General features: G+C 30.4%; 1 protein-coding gene across 1 annotated transcript in view; it reads right to left on the bottom strand.

Moving 5' to 3' along the window:
• LOC145319062 (uncharacterized) overlaps positions 1 to 18,073 on the bottom strand; it is a 36,319-nt gene extending 18,246 nt beyond the window's left edge. The window contains exons 1-4 of the mRNA XM_080160888.1: positions 17,601 to 18,073; positions 1,418 to 1,561; positions 617 to 973; positions 98 to 190 (exon numbers count right to left, since the gene is read on the bottom strand). Of these exons, the coding sequence (XP_080017014.1) occupies positions 98 to 190; positions 617 to 973; positions 1,418 to 1,561; positions 17,601 to 17,668 (662 nt within the window). The 5' untranslated portion in view covers positions 17,669 to 18,073. The remainder of the gene's footprint in view (positions 1 to 97; positions 191 to 616; positions 974 to 1,417; positions 1,562 to 17,600) is intronic.
• Between the last annotated feature and the right edge of the window lie 681 nt (positions 18,074 to 18,754).

The following is an 18,754-nucleotide window of genomic DNA, read 5'->3' as shown; positions in this document are numbered from 1 at the left end:
AATTGGATCACTGAAACCAGTTTTAATTGGGCATAAAGAAATGGCTTCGAATCTGTGTAAATAGAACAGTAAATCATAATACAGTAATCGTATTTACCTTAGTGAGCCCCTGGAATGAGATCTGCTGTGTTGGGGGGGAGGGAAACTTGTTTTCTGGCTCCCTCCAGGTTCACCCCCAGTCTCAAATATCCTGACAACAACAAAAATAGAAATAAAGGGAAAATGAGATAAAGGGAAGGGAAAAAATAGATAAATAGGTAGAGAGAAAGAAAGTAAAAATCATATACGCAAATGTGATTTAAACGAGTGAATAGAGAGGTAGAAAAAAATAAAAATTAAATTAATGTAAAAAGTATGTAGTCATAATGTCTTAAAACTATCAATATAACAGTAATATTATCTCAGTATAACCTCTTTAGATATGTAGAAAAAGTAGTTCTAGCACATAGAAAATTATAATAAGTCTTCAGCAAAATTTAGTAAATGTTTGTAAATAAAAAAAAATATGCAAATGTGTTATGTGTTTAAACAGGTAATAAAAGACAGTCTGACACTAAAATTGTCGGAAAACCCCTAATCATAGAGTAGTGTTACGCTTTTATCTAGAAACTTTTACCTGGATAACTGGAGAACAGTACCGCCAGGAATAAGCTCTTCCAAATGATCGTCTGAAGTTGAGGATGACGAAACTGAGCGGCGAGGACCGCGAAGGTCTGTGGGCTGCAAAAATGAGCGACGGCTGTCGTCTGATTGCACCAGCGAATGGCGACGATTGTCTGCAATATTATGCGGACGCTTGAAAGCGTCGCGTGGGTTGCCGCTAGCAAGTGTCTGTCGGAGTTGCGCTGGGGCTTCAATTATGGGCGGCGGTGTTGGGGTGGTTCTACCAGAGTGCGGCTCGTCAGAGGAGAGAGATCCGTGGCTAAACCTTTGCTTGCTCACATTCTTGTTTGTTTTGTCTTCAAATCTTTCACTAAACAATTAAATTGAAACTGTAATATTTAGCACCTTATTTATGCCAACTTACAAGATGTAGCTAAGAATTTAGTAAAAGGTTAAACAGGCGGACTGATAAGTATGTTATATAGAAGATGCTTAAGAAATATATGTATGAAATTTCAGAAAGAAAAACTTCATGGCCTCTTAAATTCACATTTTACCGCAGAAATGAAATCTCATCCGTAGCATATTATTGACTGACAGACGGACAACGTGAAATATAGAGTAGACTCTAGAGTAAACGGTCAAAAAATGTTCACTAAAAAAATCAGCCATCTATCTTGTAATTTACATGCCACGTGTAAACGAAAATCAAAGCATTATTTGACATACCGACGAACTAAACAATGTATAGGATTGAGATGCTTTATTTTAGACGTACAGACAGACAGACAAAGTAAGTTACAGTTGGCAATACCTTGTATCTAGAATTTTCTGAAACGTAGCCGCATCCATCCAGGTCTGCGACTCTCTGCGGCTGCCTACAGCTGCCAAGTCTTCCTGCTGGAAGTCTGGAGACCTGGAGAATTCCTGCCCGCCACCAGGATCCAGATTATCATCTCTGAAATTTAAAAAAAGATTATTATTGTAAAAAAAATAAGTCTGTTCTGCATACTTTCAACATAAGACTTCAATAGGTCAAAGATAACAGGTACACTAACAAATCTGTGATAATTAGAGGAGATCTGTTTTGGTCAGGGTATCCTAGATAAGTTTTTCCCCCAAAGTACCCAGTCAAGCACAGAAACCTCTGAAAACTATCATCCCCTATATGTTTAAAATAAATAAAAAAAAACGAGGTATTTTTTCATTTGTTTTTTTATTACTATAGATCAGGTAAGGTTAGGTATTTTTAGGTACTAGGTAACATCCCCAGCATGTTGCATAGGCCAGCAGGGTTAAAATACCTAGCAAATGTAGTATACCATGAAGACCCGAGATCAAAGGGGCGAAGCTACATAATAATATGACACATTACTAAATAAATGACACTTTATATAAAACCTAATCAACCTTGTCTAAAAAAATATAAAATCTTAGCCCCAAGCAAAATTGTTAAATAAAGAATGATTTAAAATAATTACTAGTAAATACTAATCAATATACAAAGGAATTTCCCAAAATTGTCTTGAAAATTCAATGATTAGGACTTGTTTAGTGAAATATATTCATTTTGCCTAAAAACAAGGACAATTGAGCTCTTAAGTAGCTTAGCAATACAAACTAATAATAGTTTGGATTTAAAGTACAATATTAATAATAATATAGGAAAAACTAAGTTTTTAGTCGATCATTCACTAACAGACCATATTTAAGGTTTTAATACGAAGTAGTACTTTATCAATGTTTTAGTCTGTGTGAATTTGTTTGGGGTCGTAGGATTCTTATCTCCTACTGCTGCTATGTCAAGCGACTTACAATAGAATTCAGAGTTGTGTTCTGGGATCTTAAGCGATAAGACAATGTACTTTCCCAATGATGATTAATTAAATTACTTCTGTATGTTTAAAGTATAGGTGCTAGTTTGCATCAAACAATCAGGTTCCCAAAGTTTTTGAGTTCATTGTCTCGTCCTTCCTTATTTTCTGTTAATAATGACACATTACAAACTGCCCAATTTTGTATAACTTTTGCGGAACAAGTTCCATTTACGTCATATTTTTCTTTCCCGAAAAAGGGAAGAGGGAAAGAAAAAAAGGGAAGGGGGGAAGAAAAAAGAGATGGGAGAAAAGGGGGTTTTCCCCATCTCTTTTGAAGAGATTTTCTTCCCCCCTTCTCTTTTTCGGGAAAGAAAAATATGACGTAACTAGAACATGTTCCGCAAAATTGGGACAGTTTGTAATGTGTCGTTAATAATTACTAAATTTTCTTTTTTATAATACATTTCTGTGTGGTATCAATAGAGGGTGTAAAAATTACGTAATTGTAGCTCTTGCTAATGTCAATTTCTCATTGGGAAATTAAAACACAAGAAATAAATAGATAGATAGTTACACTGATAGGTAGATGAATAGATGGAGAAATAGAAAGAAAACGAGAAAAGAGAGAATGAGAAAAAGGAAGAGAAGTTAAAACACAACAGATAGATAGATAGATAGATACAGAAATAGATCGATGTATAGTGTATACAATAGATAGATAAATAGATACAAGAGAAAGAAAAGGATAGCTAAATAGATAAAGAATAATACGTGGATAAAATGTGCGAGAAAATAGAGAAAAGACAAAATAAGGAAAAGGAAAATATAGAAGATAAAACTAAGATAAAAAGAAAATATAATTGATAAAAAGGGAAAAATTAAAAATAAACAGAAGAAAAACCAAACATGTTATAGATAGATAGATACTGTAAAAGGTACAAGTATAGAGAGATAGATAAATAAATTATAAACTACTGGTGGTGTACCTCTAGCATCTAGGGGCTCTAAATTAAAGGAGGGCAAAAATAGCCTGAAACTATACCTAGATATTAAAAAATTAAATAGAAAATTATAAAACCATCCCAGTATCTTTAAAATGCTCAATTCTAAAGGAGGACCATATCGGTTCAGCAGTTAGCGAGATCCATCGCTACACACAAAAAAAGAGAAAAGAAGTATGCAAGACAAAATACAAGCAAAATATAGGAAAAATTTTAAATAAAAAATCTATGAAATTGTAAAAAGAGAAATTAAAAATGCGAAACATAATGGCTTTTTAATTGCGCTTGTTTAAGCCAAAAACTCTTTATATAAAAACCAAAACTATATTTTATATTTTAAACAAACACGATTTATTCCAAAACAGCGAAACATTTTAATCTTATATACTATTTTATGAAACAGCCTAAGGTTTTTTTGGTTTTGTTTTTGTGTAAGATACGGTTAACTACTGAACCGATTAAGTTTTCTTTTTTATTGATGCTTCAAAAAGAACACATGATTAATTCATGATACAATTCAAACAAATAAAACATAGATATCTATGATTGCTATTTTTCTGTCAATTACTTCTCTCTAAAAGAGTAAGGTGTTTGTACGTCTATACGCCCGTCCGTCCGCCTGTTTGTCGAAATGTCTCTTAATCTGTCTTTTTGTTTGTTCGCGATTTATCTTACCCCTTTATATTTGGATTTCTTGTAATTTTCTAATAAATCTATTATTTTGAAAACCTTTGTCTTAATACTAGACTTTTCTAAACCAAAAGTAATAATTAAAATTATAAAGAAAGAGTAGAACAATTTATTTTAAAAATAAAATATTATGTAAAATTTGTGCTGAAAAAAAACAAGTTTGAAAGTTATCAACCAATAATTCTAATATACAGAAGGGGTGAGTAAATTGTCTTCCCTGATCTTATCCCTTAAGGTCCCTGAGTTACAATATTTAAAATCCATATTTATAATTATCCCTCTCCTCATGTAATTACTTAATTTGAATGTATCTATGTGAAATTTAGTCTTTTTATAAACTTTTTATAACTGTCATTCTTTATATTTAGTGTTTTTACATTCTAGCAAGACCCATACTCTAACTAAATAGCGAAGCAACAACAAGCTAACAATATTTTAAAATAAGTTTGACACAAAAATTTAGAAATTTTCTACTTAAAACTAAAACAAAGTAGAGTAACAAGATGATTTCTGTGTGTGTGTGTTCGTCTGTCTGGACCGAAGGATTCCGCTAACCGATGGGCCAATATGGTCCTTTACTACAATCAAGCCTCTTATATTTATTTAGAGAAGGGTTCAATATCCCTTCGATTTATATCACTCCTAGAAAAAAATAAGCCCCCGCAAAAATATTTAACTTTTTTAAAACTAAAATTTAAAATGGGGGTGGAGAGTTGACCTCCACCCTCTCCCACCTCAATTAGCTGTTATTTCGTAAAATATTATTATTTTAAGGGAAAAGTTTCAGGCAAGTCTGAACGAACACTTTTTGATTGGACAATTCAAATAAAGAAATATTTGGACAATGATTGACTTTTCAACAGAGTAGAACCAGTCAATTAGACGTTGTGTCATACAGGAGGGGGCATGCCAAATAAGGTGCACGGGGGGTGTATACTCCCCATTCATCAACAATCTTATTCTGAAAATCTGAAAGTGAGGGAGGAAGATATTGGACTTTATATGATACTGTTTCCCAAATTTTGCTAAAAAAGTTCTCTCATTAGTTTTTAAAGTTATTTAGTTGGCAAAAACTAGCAGTGTTCAAACTTTTCAACCAATGATTTCAATATATTCAAATTAAAAGCCAATGTACGTAGGAAGTTTAAACATTCTACTCTTTTTTAATCAATCTAAACAATATTTTTTGATAATAAATCCAAGACAATTGTAATTAAAGACCACAAAAATGAAGCATTGGTGAAAAAGATAGACAGCTCAGTAGACAGAAAGATAGATTGTTATAGATGGAATTTTATTCTTTAGAACATTAACAGAATCATGTACTTTTCAAATTAGGGGTAAACACATATTTATATTCTTATTATATAAAGTAGTAGATTTTTATGCCAGTTACGATCTCACAAATCATCGAACTGATTGATTTTTCAATATACGGAAGCTTTAAAGAACTCCTGGATGGTTTTAGTCTATTTTTCTGCCTACGTTCTACCCCTAGAAGCGACGAGAATTTATTTATATTTATGTTTGCCCTATTTTAGTCTTTCAAAATTTCGTACAGTTTTTTTATTTCTAAAAGGATATAGAAAAAGTAGTTTAAAATAAATTTTGATTAGTTGGTTAGATTTAAGATAGAGAAAAAAATAACTCAAGAAAATAAATATTCGTTATTGCTGTACTATAATTTATTGTTCTTTTCTTTAAAGGGACTGTGAACGTAAATTTTTCTCATCTTAATATCAAATCTTAACATTATCTCATTCATAATATCTCACAGATAGAGCAAAACGCGCTTTTGTTTGCTTAAAAAACGGCTTTTTCCGACGATTTTTATAAGGTACGGGGAAAGGAAGAAATTTTCCGTATTATATAAAATGTGCATTAAATTGCTTTTTTCTCCCATTATAGCTAAAATTAAACTTTTTCACATAGTTCTAGATTTTTCCTAACAGTTAAGCTGGCTTTTAACATAATCCTTGCTTTAATCCAATGTATAGTTACTTAGAAATTGATAAAATAAGCAATATTTTTTTATTGAAAACCAAATACAATAACAAAGCCAGAAACAGGTTTTTTATTAGTATCCAATTAACTTTAAATGGCCCATCTCTCGCCCACCTTTAATTACAAATTTGTAAATAATAAAGACGCAATATTTCTTTATAAACAGTCTGATAAAAGTGTAAACTAATTCTCCAAAGTGGGTTATTTATTGTTCAACACAATAAAAAAGGATATTATTATTTTATATAACCTATGAGATTCAACCCTTTGTAGACAGTGAGGTATTTTTTTTTGTCAATAATACGAATTTAAAATATGTCTTTATTACCTAATTACTACGTTATAAAAAAACGAATTGGCAATTTTATAGCATAAAATAAATCCTTAACAGTAAGTAAATTGTTTCAACTATATATGACAAGTTAAATATCCCTACAAACATTATAAGAAACAAAAACGTTCAGATTTTCCCTGTTTTTTCCTTTTTCCCTCTCAAAATACCATAAAATCAAGGCATTATTTCTGGATATTTTTGTGAATAGGACATTTTTGGTTGATCAGTGTAGTGAAATGTGCTTAGTAAATGTTAAGATTTGATAATCAGATGAGAAATTTTTACGTTCACACTCCCTTTAAAATTTGTCAGATTATTAATGCTACGATCTAATTTTTGAGGAATATGAAATGAAACCTCAATCATGATAAAAAAAATTACCACATACAGATTATTTTGTTTAAGCACTGTTCAATCATAGATCAACTGTCCCTAAGCCAACAAATGACAGAACGTGTTCATTGGGGGTGAGTATAATTTGCAGTACCCTGTCCTTTGCCTCCCTGAGAAAAAGGCGGGCAAAGGAAATTTGTTGGTGCACCGCAACAATGGGAAAAAACGGATTTTTCTTTGCAGTCTTCATACAAAAATGTTCAGAAATTGGACATTGATTCTGCACTAATTATCCTTAGCAAAACTGATCTTTTGTCAAAACTGGTTTTATCTTTTGGTAAATATAATTCCTATTAGAATTTGGAGTTTCAACTTTTTTCTCTGACCCATTCCTCTGAAGAAGGATCTCTTTCCCCAAGAAAAATTGTCTAAAACCTGCATAACAATTTTAAAACTCTCACAGAATTATAGATCTAACACAAGTAAAATTTAGGATAAATTAATTATTTATCTTTCAAATTTAAACTGCTACCAAAGACAGAATGTACACTCATGAAAAGGAAGGAAAATAATTTCTAGTATATCTTCGAAACCTATAAATATCCGATGGATTAGAACCGGTTTCCAGCCATATTGAAAAATCATGTATAGCATCGAATTACATATAATTTTCCACGAATAATAAATAAAGATCATAAAATCATTACTAGTTTTGTAACTAAACTGGTTTTATTCTTATATTTTTCATACGATGAAATAAAAAAACTTCATTTTTCTATTCATAAAATATTGAACCGTTTGTAAGATTATGCTACTTTGTAAAAACACTGAAATACATATTTTTATGAACCTTACACTTATTTCATAACACAAAATGAACTTAAGTATTATTATTAAATAACCAGGTTTACGAATATTTCATAGTCTTACTTTCACTTCAAACATTAAAATGCTAATAAATTTATGTCATATATAGTGATTTATTGACAATAACTGTAAAAAGGGGCTACTGAAAGGGAAAGGGGGGGGGGACTTGGACTTATTATATTGGTACCCAATAAAACTGTATCTTTCATTTTTTTTGGCTACAGAAGAGTAGATTTTGTTTACAACCATAAGAAATGCAAAATCCATTTATAGTCCACGCTTCGTTTTTTATTAAATGAATAAGTTGGGGTACAATGTTTGGCACTTTCGATATAAGTAAATGATAATAAAAAACCCATAGAATGCGATAATAACTTCAGAAAAATCGAAGAATATAGTTTTAATACTTAATTAACGTTTTTAAGTTTTTCTTCAAAAAGTTTAGATAAGATGCCTTTAAAAGTCGTCTATGATTTTGTCAGGGATAAAAATGTAACTTTAAAATAAGAATTACAACATATTTTTTCAATTAGTACAACGTAAAATTTTGAACATTTTATTGATCAGTATATTTTTTAAAATGTGAAGTAGAAACCTGAATATTTTATCATGAAAATTGTGTTATGATTTGATTGTCTGCTAGATTACAAGAAAAAAGATACTGACAGTACTTGTTGGTTCTTTTAATAAAATTAGGTAGATTACTTTCAGAACCCCTCTTTTTGCAACGTTATTTCAATAGAACAGAGCCGTAGTCTTAGTGTTCTCAATATCTAGACAGCCAACCATTGTTTTAGAATTGTTCAATTTTTTTAACTTCTGATAAAAACAGAATTAATGGTATTTTTGTAAATATTATACCTCCAAGAAATGGCTATACTTCCCAATCATATGTTGTGTGATATTTAAGAGGAATTATTTTGATATAATGTCATTAAAATATTTGTTGAAAAAAGTGCTATTCTAGCTTATACTTCACATTTTAATGTGTATGATAATTCAAATAAAAGATAATGAAGATTTATATTATATTTAATTATTAAAATTATAAAGAAAAACCTGGAAACAGTAAAAAACTGACTTTATTTTATTGACGTAGGGAAAATTTTGTCAAATATTTGAATAAAAAAACAATATTAAACAAAATAAATTATTTTTGATATAGTCACAAAAAGGCTTAATGAGTTTAGGAAATATTTCATTCACTAATCATGTCATTTAAACTCTATTTCACAGAATACAGTGTAAAAAGATGTTCTCGTTTTAATTTTAAGTAATTTCAAATGCATTTTAATACCTTTTAATGATTTATTTTTTGAAACATCTTTTTATAGAATGTTATTGATTTTTGAAGTTATATGTTAGAATGTTTTTAAATTTTGTTAACATTTTGTTTTAAATGTAGAAAATTGGTAATTCTAAACATTCAAAAAATGATTTTATTAAATTTTCATCACTTAAATTGCATGTTTGATGAAATTTTCAACTGATAATTCAAGAAAAATCGTTTAAGTTTTATTATATTTTACTTTGAATTGTTAAAAAAATATATTATTGTCAAAAAAGGAGAAGTTATGTTTTCCTCAAAAAAAGACCTAAAACATGAAAATTAACACGTGTAATGAGAATTTTTTTCTTTCAGGTTTAATTTTAAGTAATTATTGATATTTTTTGTAAAAAGGATTTTATATAAAAAGTTTTAAAACTCGAGTTATGTAGTGGTTCTAAAAAAGGTTGCGAATTTATGCAATTTTCTTGCAAAAAAAATTTTCTAGGATTTTAAAAATAGCAAAGGGTGTTATTAGACGTACTTACAGATACAATTGCTAAGTCATTTTGGCCAAACACTAAAATAAAGTTTTGACATCTGAGGGTCCAACCGTGAGTCCTTTATTCCTGGTAAATACTAAAATTTATTCCTGTTCCTTCATATAAAGTTAAGTTGATGGTATTCAATGAATTTATTGCGTAAGAATAATTAGTACACTACACACACACACACCCACACACAGTCACCCACACAAACAAACACACAGAGTAATTATCAAATGATTATGAGGTCTTAAATACGTTGTTTATACGCACAGTAGAGGGTTTCAAAATTATCAACTTTTTGAATACTGAAAATATCATTGTTTTCTAATTCAAGCCAGAGAGAGGGGACAATAGGCTGTTTATTACACTAGTCCTTAAAGTTTTATAATAACCTTTTCTTATTCGTTGGCTTAACAACTTTTGGGTCTTTAGAGACTATTGACTGGATGGCTCATTAAGTTAAGTGTTCGAAAGTTTCAACCACTAAAACTACCTATGAGTTTTATTATTGAGGATGTACATCACTTTATCGGCTATTGTCTTATCCCTTTAGATTCCTGAATTCAAGCCTTAAGACCTAATACATAAAAGGGCTAAGATCCCTAAGGGGGTGTATCCTCCTCCTTAGTTTACCCAAGGGGTGAATTCACCATTAGAGTATAACAATCTTGTGCCGACTATAAAATGGATCTTTAAAAATCAACCAATAATGTCGGGAATATTAATACAGCCAAGTAGCAGGAAACAATTTGCTGGCAGACCAAAAAAGGTCATTGGAAAAGAATATATTATAGATCTGTTGATTCACCTCCCTTCTGCACGCTTCTGATTTCTGTTGCATAACTTTAAAGACATTTTGACACCCTCTAATAAACATATATATACTTACTTATATTATGTAACTTTCTCTTAGCTTTAATTAGTCATAGCATGTAATAATACATTAGTATTATCAAGGAAACAGGGATAGGATTATCCTGATAATGAAGTAACAGGATTTCTGTCTGTGAGTCTGTCCGTCTGTTCGTGTGTACCGAAGGATCTCACTAACCACTGAACCGATTTGGTACTCCTTTACTGTGTAGCTTCTCATAGGTTCTGGGAAGGTTTATAGCTATATTCGGGGAGGATACCACCACCCTCCTTTCAGTGAAAATATAATTTTTGGTAAACAGCTGATCTTAACATAGATTGAAAAGAAAATCATTAAACGTGCCCCAAGAGGCCTCTTTGGGCGTGACTGCAAATTAAATTATAATGTAGTTTTAAATCAAGTCTTCTCATTTGGGTACTTTTATTAAATCATGATAGGGTAAAAAAAAACTGACAGTGTTTAAACTTTTCACCTATGATTGCAAGCTATAGAATTTGTAATTTAGTTTATTATTGGGAATTTACTATTATTATCTTCTTTGGTAGGTTGATATGTTTGTAGAAAATGTTTGGAATCTGAATACAAATTGATGTATGCACAAATTACCTTTCTGTAGGTTAAAATTGTCGGTTAAAACACTGCTACCAATCAATCAAACTTTAATAAAAGTAATCGAAGTTATATGCCAGTACAGGAGAGAGCGTGAAAATTTGGGTACTATGATAATTTTATAATTCAATGTTCCCTTCCTTCCTGTGTAATATTTCATTGTCTTATCCCTAAATTCTATGTAATAAGGAAGTTTAAAAGTACATGATATTTATAGTTTTACATGGTAATTGACCAAATAATAAGAGAAAGAGAGAGAGAGAGAGAGAGAGAGAGAGAGAGTGAGTGAGTGAGAGAGTGAGAGAGAGAGTGAGAGAGAGTTTGAGAGAAAGAGTGGGAGAAAGAGAGAGAGAGAGAGAGTGAGAGAGTGAGTGAGTGAGAAAGATAAATAGAGAGAGGGAGAGAGAAAGAGAGAAACATGAAGAAAATAAAAATGGATTAAGAACACGGAGGGAGAGGACATTGGAATGTAAATTATACTTATTCCATTTATCAATACCCAGGGAAAAAGGAATGTGATTCTGACAAACAATTCTGAAGGAAAATTTCCCTACAACCCACTTCCCCTTTTCCTCCCCTTCTTACCCACACCTCATTTATTTACTAAGTATATTTGCGATAACTTTTATTTAATGAAATCTTCCAATTTTTAACCTGTACAAAACGGCCTGCTTAATTGCTTCAAGATCCATGTCAGATCTGTATAGGAAATAAATGTCTATAAACGAGCTCAAGTTTTCCAAGGACTATTCGTTGAAAACTCATAGTGCTTCAATAATCCATAATAAACTCTCATTGCCCAGAACGATAAGACCCATTATTTTACTTTATTAAAAACAAATTATTTTTTTTCATTTCATGTTGCTATTTACATTATAATGAAGTATTTAATTTCTAATCATAAAAAAGAAAATTTAGATTTATGATATAATAAATTTAAGAAAACTCTGTTTTAAAAGAATTCGATTGTGGCGACACTTTGTGTGTTCAAATATTGAACTAAAATTGTAATCATATAATAAACCCTTTGGTGATGGTAATGTAAAGAAAAAAATATAATTTAAAAGATCTTTTTAAGATCATTTAAATTATTAAATATTTACTTCCGTTTAAATAGTAATGCCGGGTGAGGAAAATAGATTTATTGAGAAATAGACATGCATATAGAAAACTAGCCAATAGGGAGATAGTTATATCGAGCCAACTCTAGTAGTTACATATAAAAGCAAGATATTTTTTGTAGAATTGATTGTTATGATAGCTAGGCCTGAACATTACCTTAACTTTTGGTTATTAGTTGATCTATAATTAGCATGTACAATCTACTAGTCCTAATTTTTCTACCAATTGTTAATTTTCATAAAGGGTAATTTTGTTTATAATAATAATTGTTCCATTCACGAAAAAAAATCCTATATAGTTTAACCTATCCTAGTAGAAAGGTTTACCAACAAAATTCTAAATAAGTCAACTTAAAATAATCGCAAATAAAATGATTAAATCTAGAATTTACAGTAATATAAATTGCAAACTTTGAAACAAAAACAGACTTCTAATAACATAACACTTATAAATGATTACTTCAGAATCGAAGCAACTCTTTAATTTAATACTTGTTGTCCTTTTAAAAAATGGTGTACAAATTAAGGAGTAAGTAACCCCTACTTTGGATAAGTCTTAATTTAATTTTGTGAATTTGACCCTGCAGGCATTATAAAACCTAAACTAACCTAATAAGGCGAGTGAGGAATATGTAAATAATAATTTTACTTAGAGTGGAGCATATTGTGTGTTCCAGGGCCCGGCAAGGGTATTTCAAAATAATCAGGAGCGGGGATGGGGTGACTGTGCCACTTTTAAAAACCAACACAAAGGAACTCATCATAAAAAGGATAACAGAATAAGGATTTTTCTATTAAGTTGTTTGATGTGGTACAATATATTATAGAAGCTGAAATAACGGCGCGGCGGTGGTACATAAGTTCCTGCCATAATTATATTGACAATTATCCTCGTATATGACCGTTTTCGGCGGCAGAGATAAACACGCAGAGATAAACACTTCCACATCAAAATACATTTAAGCAATTGCCAGACAAAGTCAAATTGCTGTATCACATTTTGAAGCTAAGCTCATTTTTAATAATTAATTCAAGTGGCTCATCCATCCACACCCCCCTCCCCCCCCCCAAAAAAAAATTACTATTGTACTTAGCTAGTTATGGATGAATAATATTCTTGTTTATTATTTATGGATAAATAGTAAAGTGTTACCATGCTTATTAGAGCGTGTGGCCATAGTCATTTATCCATTTTTATCTATCTATCTATTTCTATATCATTATATTTCTATTTATCTATTCGGATGTAATTATCTACCTATTTATTTTAATATAATTATTTATAAATCTATCTATTTTAATATATATCATTATGCTTATCTTTATTATATTATTTCTAATACTTTTTAAAAAGTTAATTAGGGGTAAAGAACCAGGCCCTCGGCATCGCGGAAAGATGTCTATAATACGAAGCCATAAATATCTATTCCTCAATTTCTTATAAACTATACAATATCTTTCTAAAATATGTAGGTTTTTTCTATTTTTTTATGGTTATAAGCTCAGTTAAAAGAATTTTGGTATTTATAAAATGTTAAGTTGTTCTTGGTATAATATGAGTAGTTAAGCTTCTTTAAAACTAATGAATCCTTATATCTTGTAAAAATGGCCAATAAATCTATTCTCATCCCAAATACTTAACTTAACGTTTTATGACAGCTTTCTGCGGATATTAAAATGAAGATTAAAACAAAACTGGTATTAATTTTATGTTTTCCAATTTAATATGCGTGGAAAATTGTCTATAATACGATGCTTTATATGATTTTTCAGAATGGCTGGGAACCGGTTCTAATCCAGTGGATATTAATCGGTTTCGAAGCCATACTGGAATAGTTATTTCTCGCATCGTATTATAAACAGCTTTCCGCGGATATAGAATGTACAATTTTAAGATTAAAACCAGTTTTTTAGCCCCGATGTGCCGAAGGCACGGGCTAAAAAAACTGGTTTTAATCTTATGATTGTACATTTTTATATTCGTAGAAAGCTGGATATAATTCGATGCTAGACATGTTTTTTTCGTATGGATGAGAACCGGTTCCTATCCCGGTTTAAACTCAACTGATCCAGTCATTAGTGCGATCTTAATGGACAAAAAAAAATATTACTACTTTTTATTATAGGATTGAAACCACCTTTGTAGCAAATGCAACGCTCTAATTTGCAAACATATGGTTTTAGCAAATTTTTTTCACACTGTTTTGCAATATCCCATTTTTATTAAATTGTGTCATATTATTGTGCCTGTTTGTCAAAAAACTATAAATAATTATAGTATAAAGATAAAGAATAGTTATTTATCGTATCGTATCAAAGACAGCTTTCCGCGGATATTAAAATTAAAAAAAGATAAGATTAAAACCAGTTTGTTAGCCCTAGGAGCCGAAGAAACTTGCTAACTAAAACTGGTTTTAATCTTATCTTTTTTCATTTTAATATTTTATATTCGTAAAAAAAACTTTATTTAATACGATGCTAGACATAGTTTTTTCGTATGGATGAGAACCGGTTCTAATCCACCGGATATTAATCGGTTTCATAAGTTTCTCCTTCCAGGGAAGGTTTGTGGGAAGGTAGGTACCTCAACGCCCACGATACAATGAAGAGGGGCCTCTAGGGGCTTAAAGCTGATTATAAGTAATAATTTATTTATTTTCACAATTTCAGTAGATGTTCCTTTAAATCTATTTAAACGATAAATCATTTTTAAAAACTTATATAGGCTTTGCACTAAAAAAATATTCCTACAATTTTCTACATTTAATACTATACTGCCATTAATTTGCTTCTTCAGATAAAAAATTTAAGTTAATTTGAAGGTGGCTTTTGTAAAATCTCAATACTAACTTAACAGAAAACTGACAAAAATTTTATAACAACTCTATTTTTTATTGCACTTTCCGTGTTGGCAAATTTGAATGCTTGCAAATTATATTGTACCAACTCTCTAGTTGTACTGTCCTAAATTTTGCATGTTTTGTAGTGTAAAACAGGGATTTTAGGGGATAAGACAATAGATGATAAATTTATGCACATTCTCAATAATAATGATTTTATAGGGATCTAAGGAGATAAGATAATATAAGATAAATCGATGTACTTCCCCAATGATGATAAACGAAATTACCCCTTGTGTAGATCAATTTTGACCATTCAATCAAGAAACAAGTGCCCAAAACTAACGAATAAGATCATTTTAATTTACGAAACTTTGGGTACTAGTACAATATACCCTCTTCCCTGATGCTGCCCCAATATTAAGGATTAACTCTTCTGTAGATCAAAACTATTTGTTGAATTATTTGAACAATGCTTTTTTGTACCAAACTTTTAAATTTTAAAAAGTACCCCAATAAGTTTTTAAGTCTATCAATAAGAAAACGCATTTAGAAAACTTTGGGTACCAGTAGAATACAAGAAATAATTTAAGTAAACAAATTAAAAATCCAAGTTTCGAACCTATAGACCTCATAAAAAAGACAGTTATTTACAAATACAAAATTAATTAGTTTACTGTATGATGTACAATACAGCAACAATTTGGTTCAATAAATTGACTAGGAAGTTCTAATTTAGTTTTTAGTTAAAGTATACTCCTAATTTTCAATTATTTACACTAAAAAGGCTTGCAGTGAAGAAGGTGTGGTGTGGTGTGGGGTTAACATTAACAAGCGCCTTCACAAAATAAAGGGAGGTAGGTACAACCCACTAATACAGCCAAGGGGGGTTTCAAGGTAAAAAAAAGCAGCAATCTCCTAGAATTTACGCGCTTAGGCAATTCAGCAATTCAGGGACTTTTTAGACGCCTAACTCTAAAAATGCACAACCTCTTGTTGTCTATAATACGCCCCCCTCGATTTTGGTTTTAGGGGGATAAGAAAATAGTAAGGGGGTGTCTAAATTATTAGGTGTGCACCTATAAGGTGACCACTAAGATATATAAGTTGGAAACAATTTTAATGTTAGAGGGAGATTTGAAATCTGCATCAAATTTTAAGGATTTTTTTTTATAAAATTGAATGATGTACGACACTTAAGCTTTTCCAACCAGAGCGCATATAGTTTTAAATCCACCAATCACAGATGTCCAACTTATATATCCTAGTAAGCACGTCCATTTTGAAAATGTTAATTTGTAACTAATCCCAATTCAAATATAATTGTAAAAATCATTATTCGTTTAATATTTGAAAATTTGATTCCTCAAACAATTAGTGGCTATAGATATAGATATTGAACAGTGTCAGAGTTATTGATATTTCCTGCAAAAAGTACCATCTTACACCAGATTATAATGTACTCTAATACAGCGAAACATGTAGCTGGCTAAAAAAAACGATACCCCACATTTACTCCCTTTGTCTAATCCCCTCCCCTCTCCACCTATTGTATGAACGAACTGAATAAATTATGTCCATGTTAGCAACCTAAACTGACAATTTTTCCCCAATTATAATGTCCACATACATATATTCTAAATCAATTGCTTCCTATATATTGATTATAATTTTGTAAATATCTTAATTTGTTTCAAGATAGTCCCTTGAAACAAATTTTAATGTATATTTATTTGTATTTTGGTCAAGAACAGTAATTGCTAATTAAAAGAAATACAAATATAAAAGAAACAAGGATGACAACATCCAAGAAAACACTATGCTACAAAATTGTAGCATTTAATATAAATAGCATTACCCAATTAAAAAACAATGAGAACGAATATTTTACCCAATCAATAAGAAGGAAAAGCAATAATAATTGTAAGGAAAACAATATAAAACCTATAATCACTGATATGATATGCTTTTAAAAAACTGATAAATTTAGAATAAATCTGTTTTTCTTTAATATCACGAAAACGTTTTTAAAGGGGGAAGAGAAGGGAGCGGTATCAACCCCCAGAGTTAAATTAAATTCAGAGAAGGAGGGGACTGTTAATAATATTGGTTTTCCCAAAGTTTAATAATCACGTTATCTCATTCGTTGGCTCTAAAACTTTGGAGGATTTTATCGAATCTTCATTTGGATGAACAAACCAGGAGTTTCTAAATGTTTCTTTTAAAAAGAGGTAATTTTGTAACACAATTAGGAATCAATTTATCTTCTATTGTGTTCTCCCTTTAGAGCCCTGAAATCGCGTAAGGGGCCTAAATATTACCCCCTACAGTTTAAGTAAGATCAGCCAATCTGTAAACTGCTGGGTTAAGATTTGTTGATTAAATTCTAAATTATATAAAAATAGAACAAAAACATGATATAAATCATAAATTTAAGTTTAGTTATCAATCTTTTTAAATTGAAGGTTTTCTACAATAGGGGCTTTGCATACGTAACGTAAATGTTAGTTTTATAATAGAACTATTGTTTTCTAAATTTGGATGTCTGATTCCTGTAACAATTTGGATTATTAAGTAAGGCATTTGTCTGAAGCTAAAGATCTTTTAAATAGATTTATTGGGAATTTTGTATTGCTGTATAGGGTAGTTACTCTATTAAAAACTAAAAAGAAGAAAAAAAACAAGAACAAACCTGAACCATTGTTCCTCAGACAAACTGCTGTAGTGCAGCATTTCCTGGGCAAACTGAGATTTAAACATTTTTTTTGCTAGATTTTTTTCTCTCACTTTTTTTTAAAACTTAAGTTTTAATCATTGTTCATATAACAAAATTATCACCCTTTCAAAGACTTAAAACTTCATATTTAAAATTGTTATTTTTCACAAATTGTCACTATATATGTTAATGTCCCTCCTTATGTGAATAAACTGTTGAAATCGGACGGACTAAGAGATTTGTGGAAAAGTTTTCCAAAGGCAGGCAATTATATAAAGAATATATCCCTTTACTAGTATTGTCAGTATCTAATCCCAATGTTATATTGCGTTTCAAATAATTTCTAGTAACCACATATAATCTTATACCCTCTCCCCTTTAATCTCCTCTCTCTATTGTAAAGGTGTATCCCATCCCCTTTTGAAAGCCCCCTTCTCCTTCTATAGATAGATAGATAGTGAGTGAGTGTTTATTAGTAAAGAAATCATAAACCACCTGTCCCCTTACACCTTCCACTTTTATCATATTCCCTTACACCTTACCTTCCACCTCTATCTCTCTCTCCCTCTTCCTTCCTTCTTTTCCGCTTTTTATTAAAAAGTGCTGCTACTGAATAACTAAAGACATCTATCACTATCCTGTTTTATTGACGGATTCAAAAAATATTGCTCAAATTTCATGAGCAAATAATTTTGTCTTCAAAATCACAAATGTATTTTATCTTTTGAAGTGCAAAAGATCAAAATTTCTCCATCTTATGACCTATTATCCATGGAGGGAGGGGACATTGTGTCCAATCGTTTCAACCACTAGTTGTTATCTACAGAAGTAATAATTTTGTGTATAATCATTGTTGATGTAATTGTACATCAATTTATCAGCCATTGTCTTATCCCTTTATATCCCTGCCTATTATCCTAGTGAATCATTGAGTGTTGTTAATTCTGAATTGCTTACGTATATACTTGTCCTTGTTAATAAAAATATAGACATTTTTTGGTGTTATTAAGTCTATATATTTATTATATGATTATGTTTTTAAAAAAAACATATATATCATAATCCATAAAATTATTTATGTTTTATTTTATATTTCTTTATTAATTTTTACCTTTATTATGTCTTTCTAC

This window comes from Acartia tonsa, chromosome 5 (genome assembly GCF_053477335.1).
Source record: "Acartia tonsa isolate MP-2025a chromosome 5, ASM5347733v1, whole genome shotgun sequence".
Taxonomy (NCBI): Eukaryota; Metazoa; Arthropoda; class Copepoda; order Calanoida; family Acartiidae; genus Acartia; species Acartia tonsa.
Note: the sequence above shows the minus strand (reverse complement) of the source record. Positions and strands in the feature narration are given on the sequence as shown.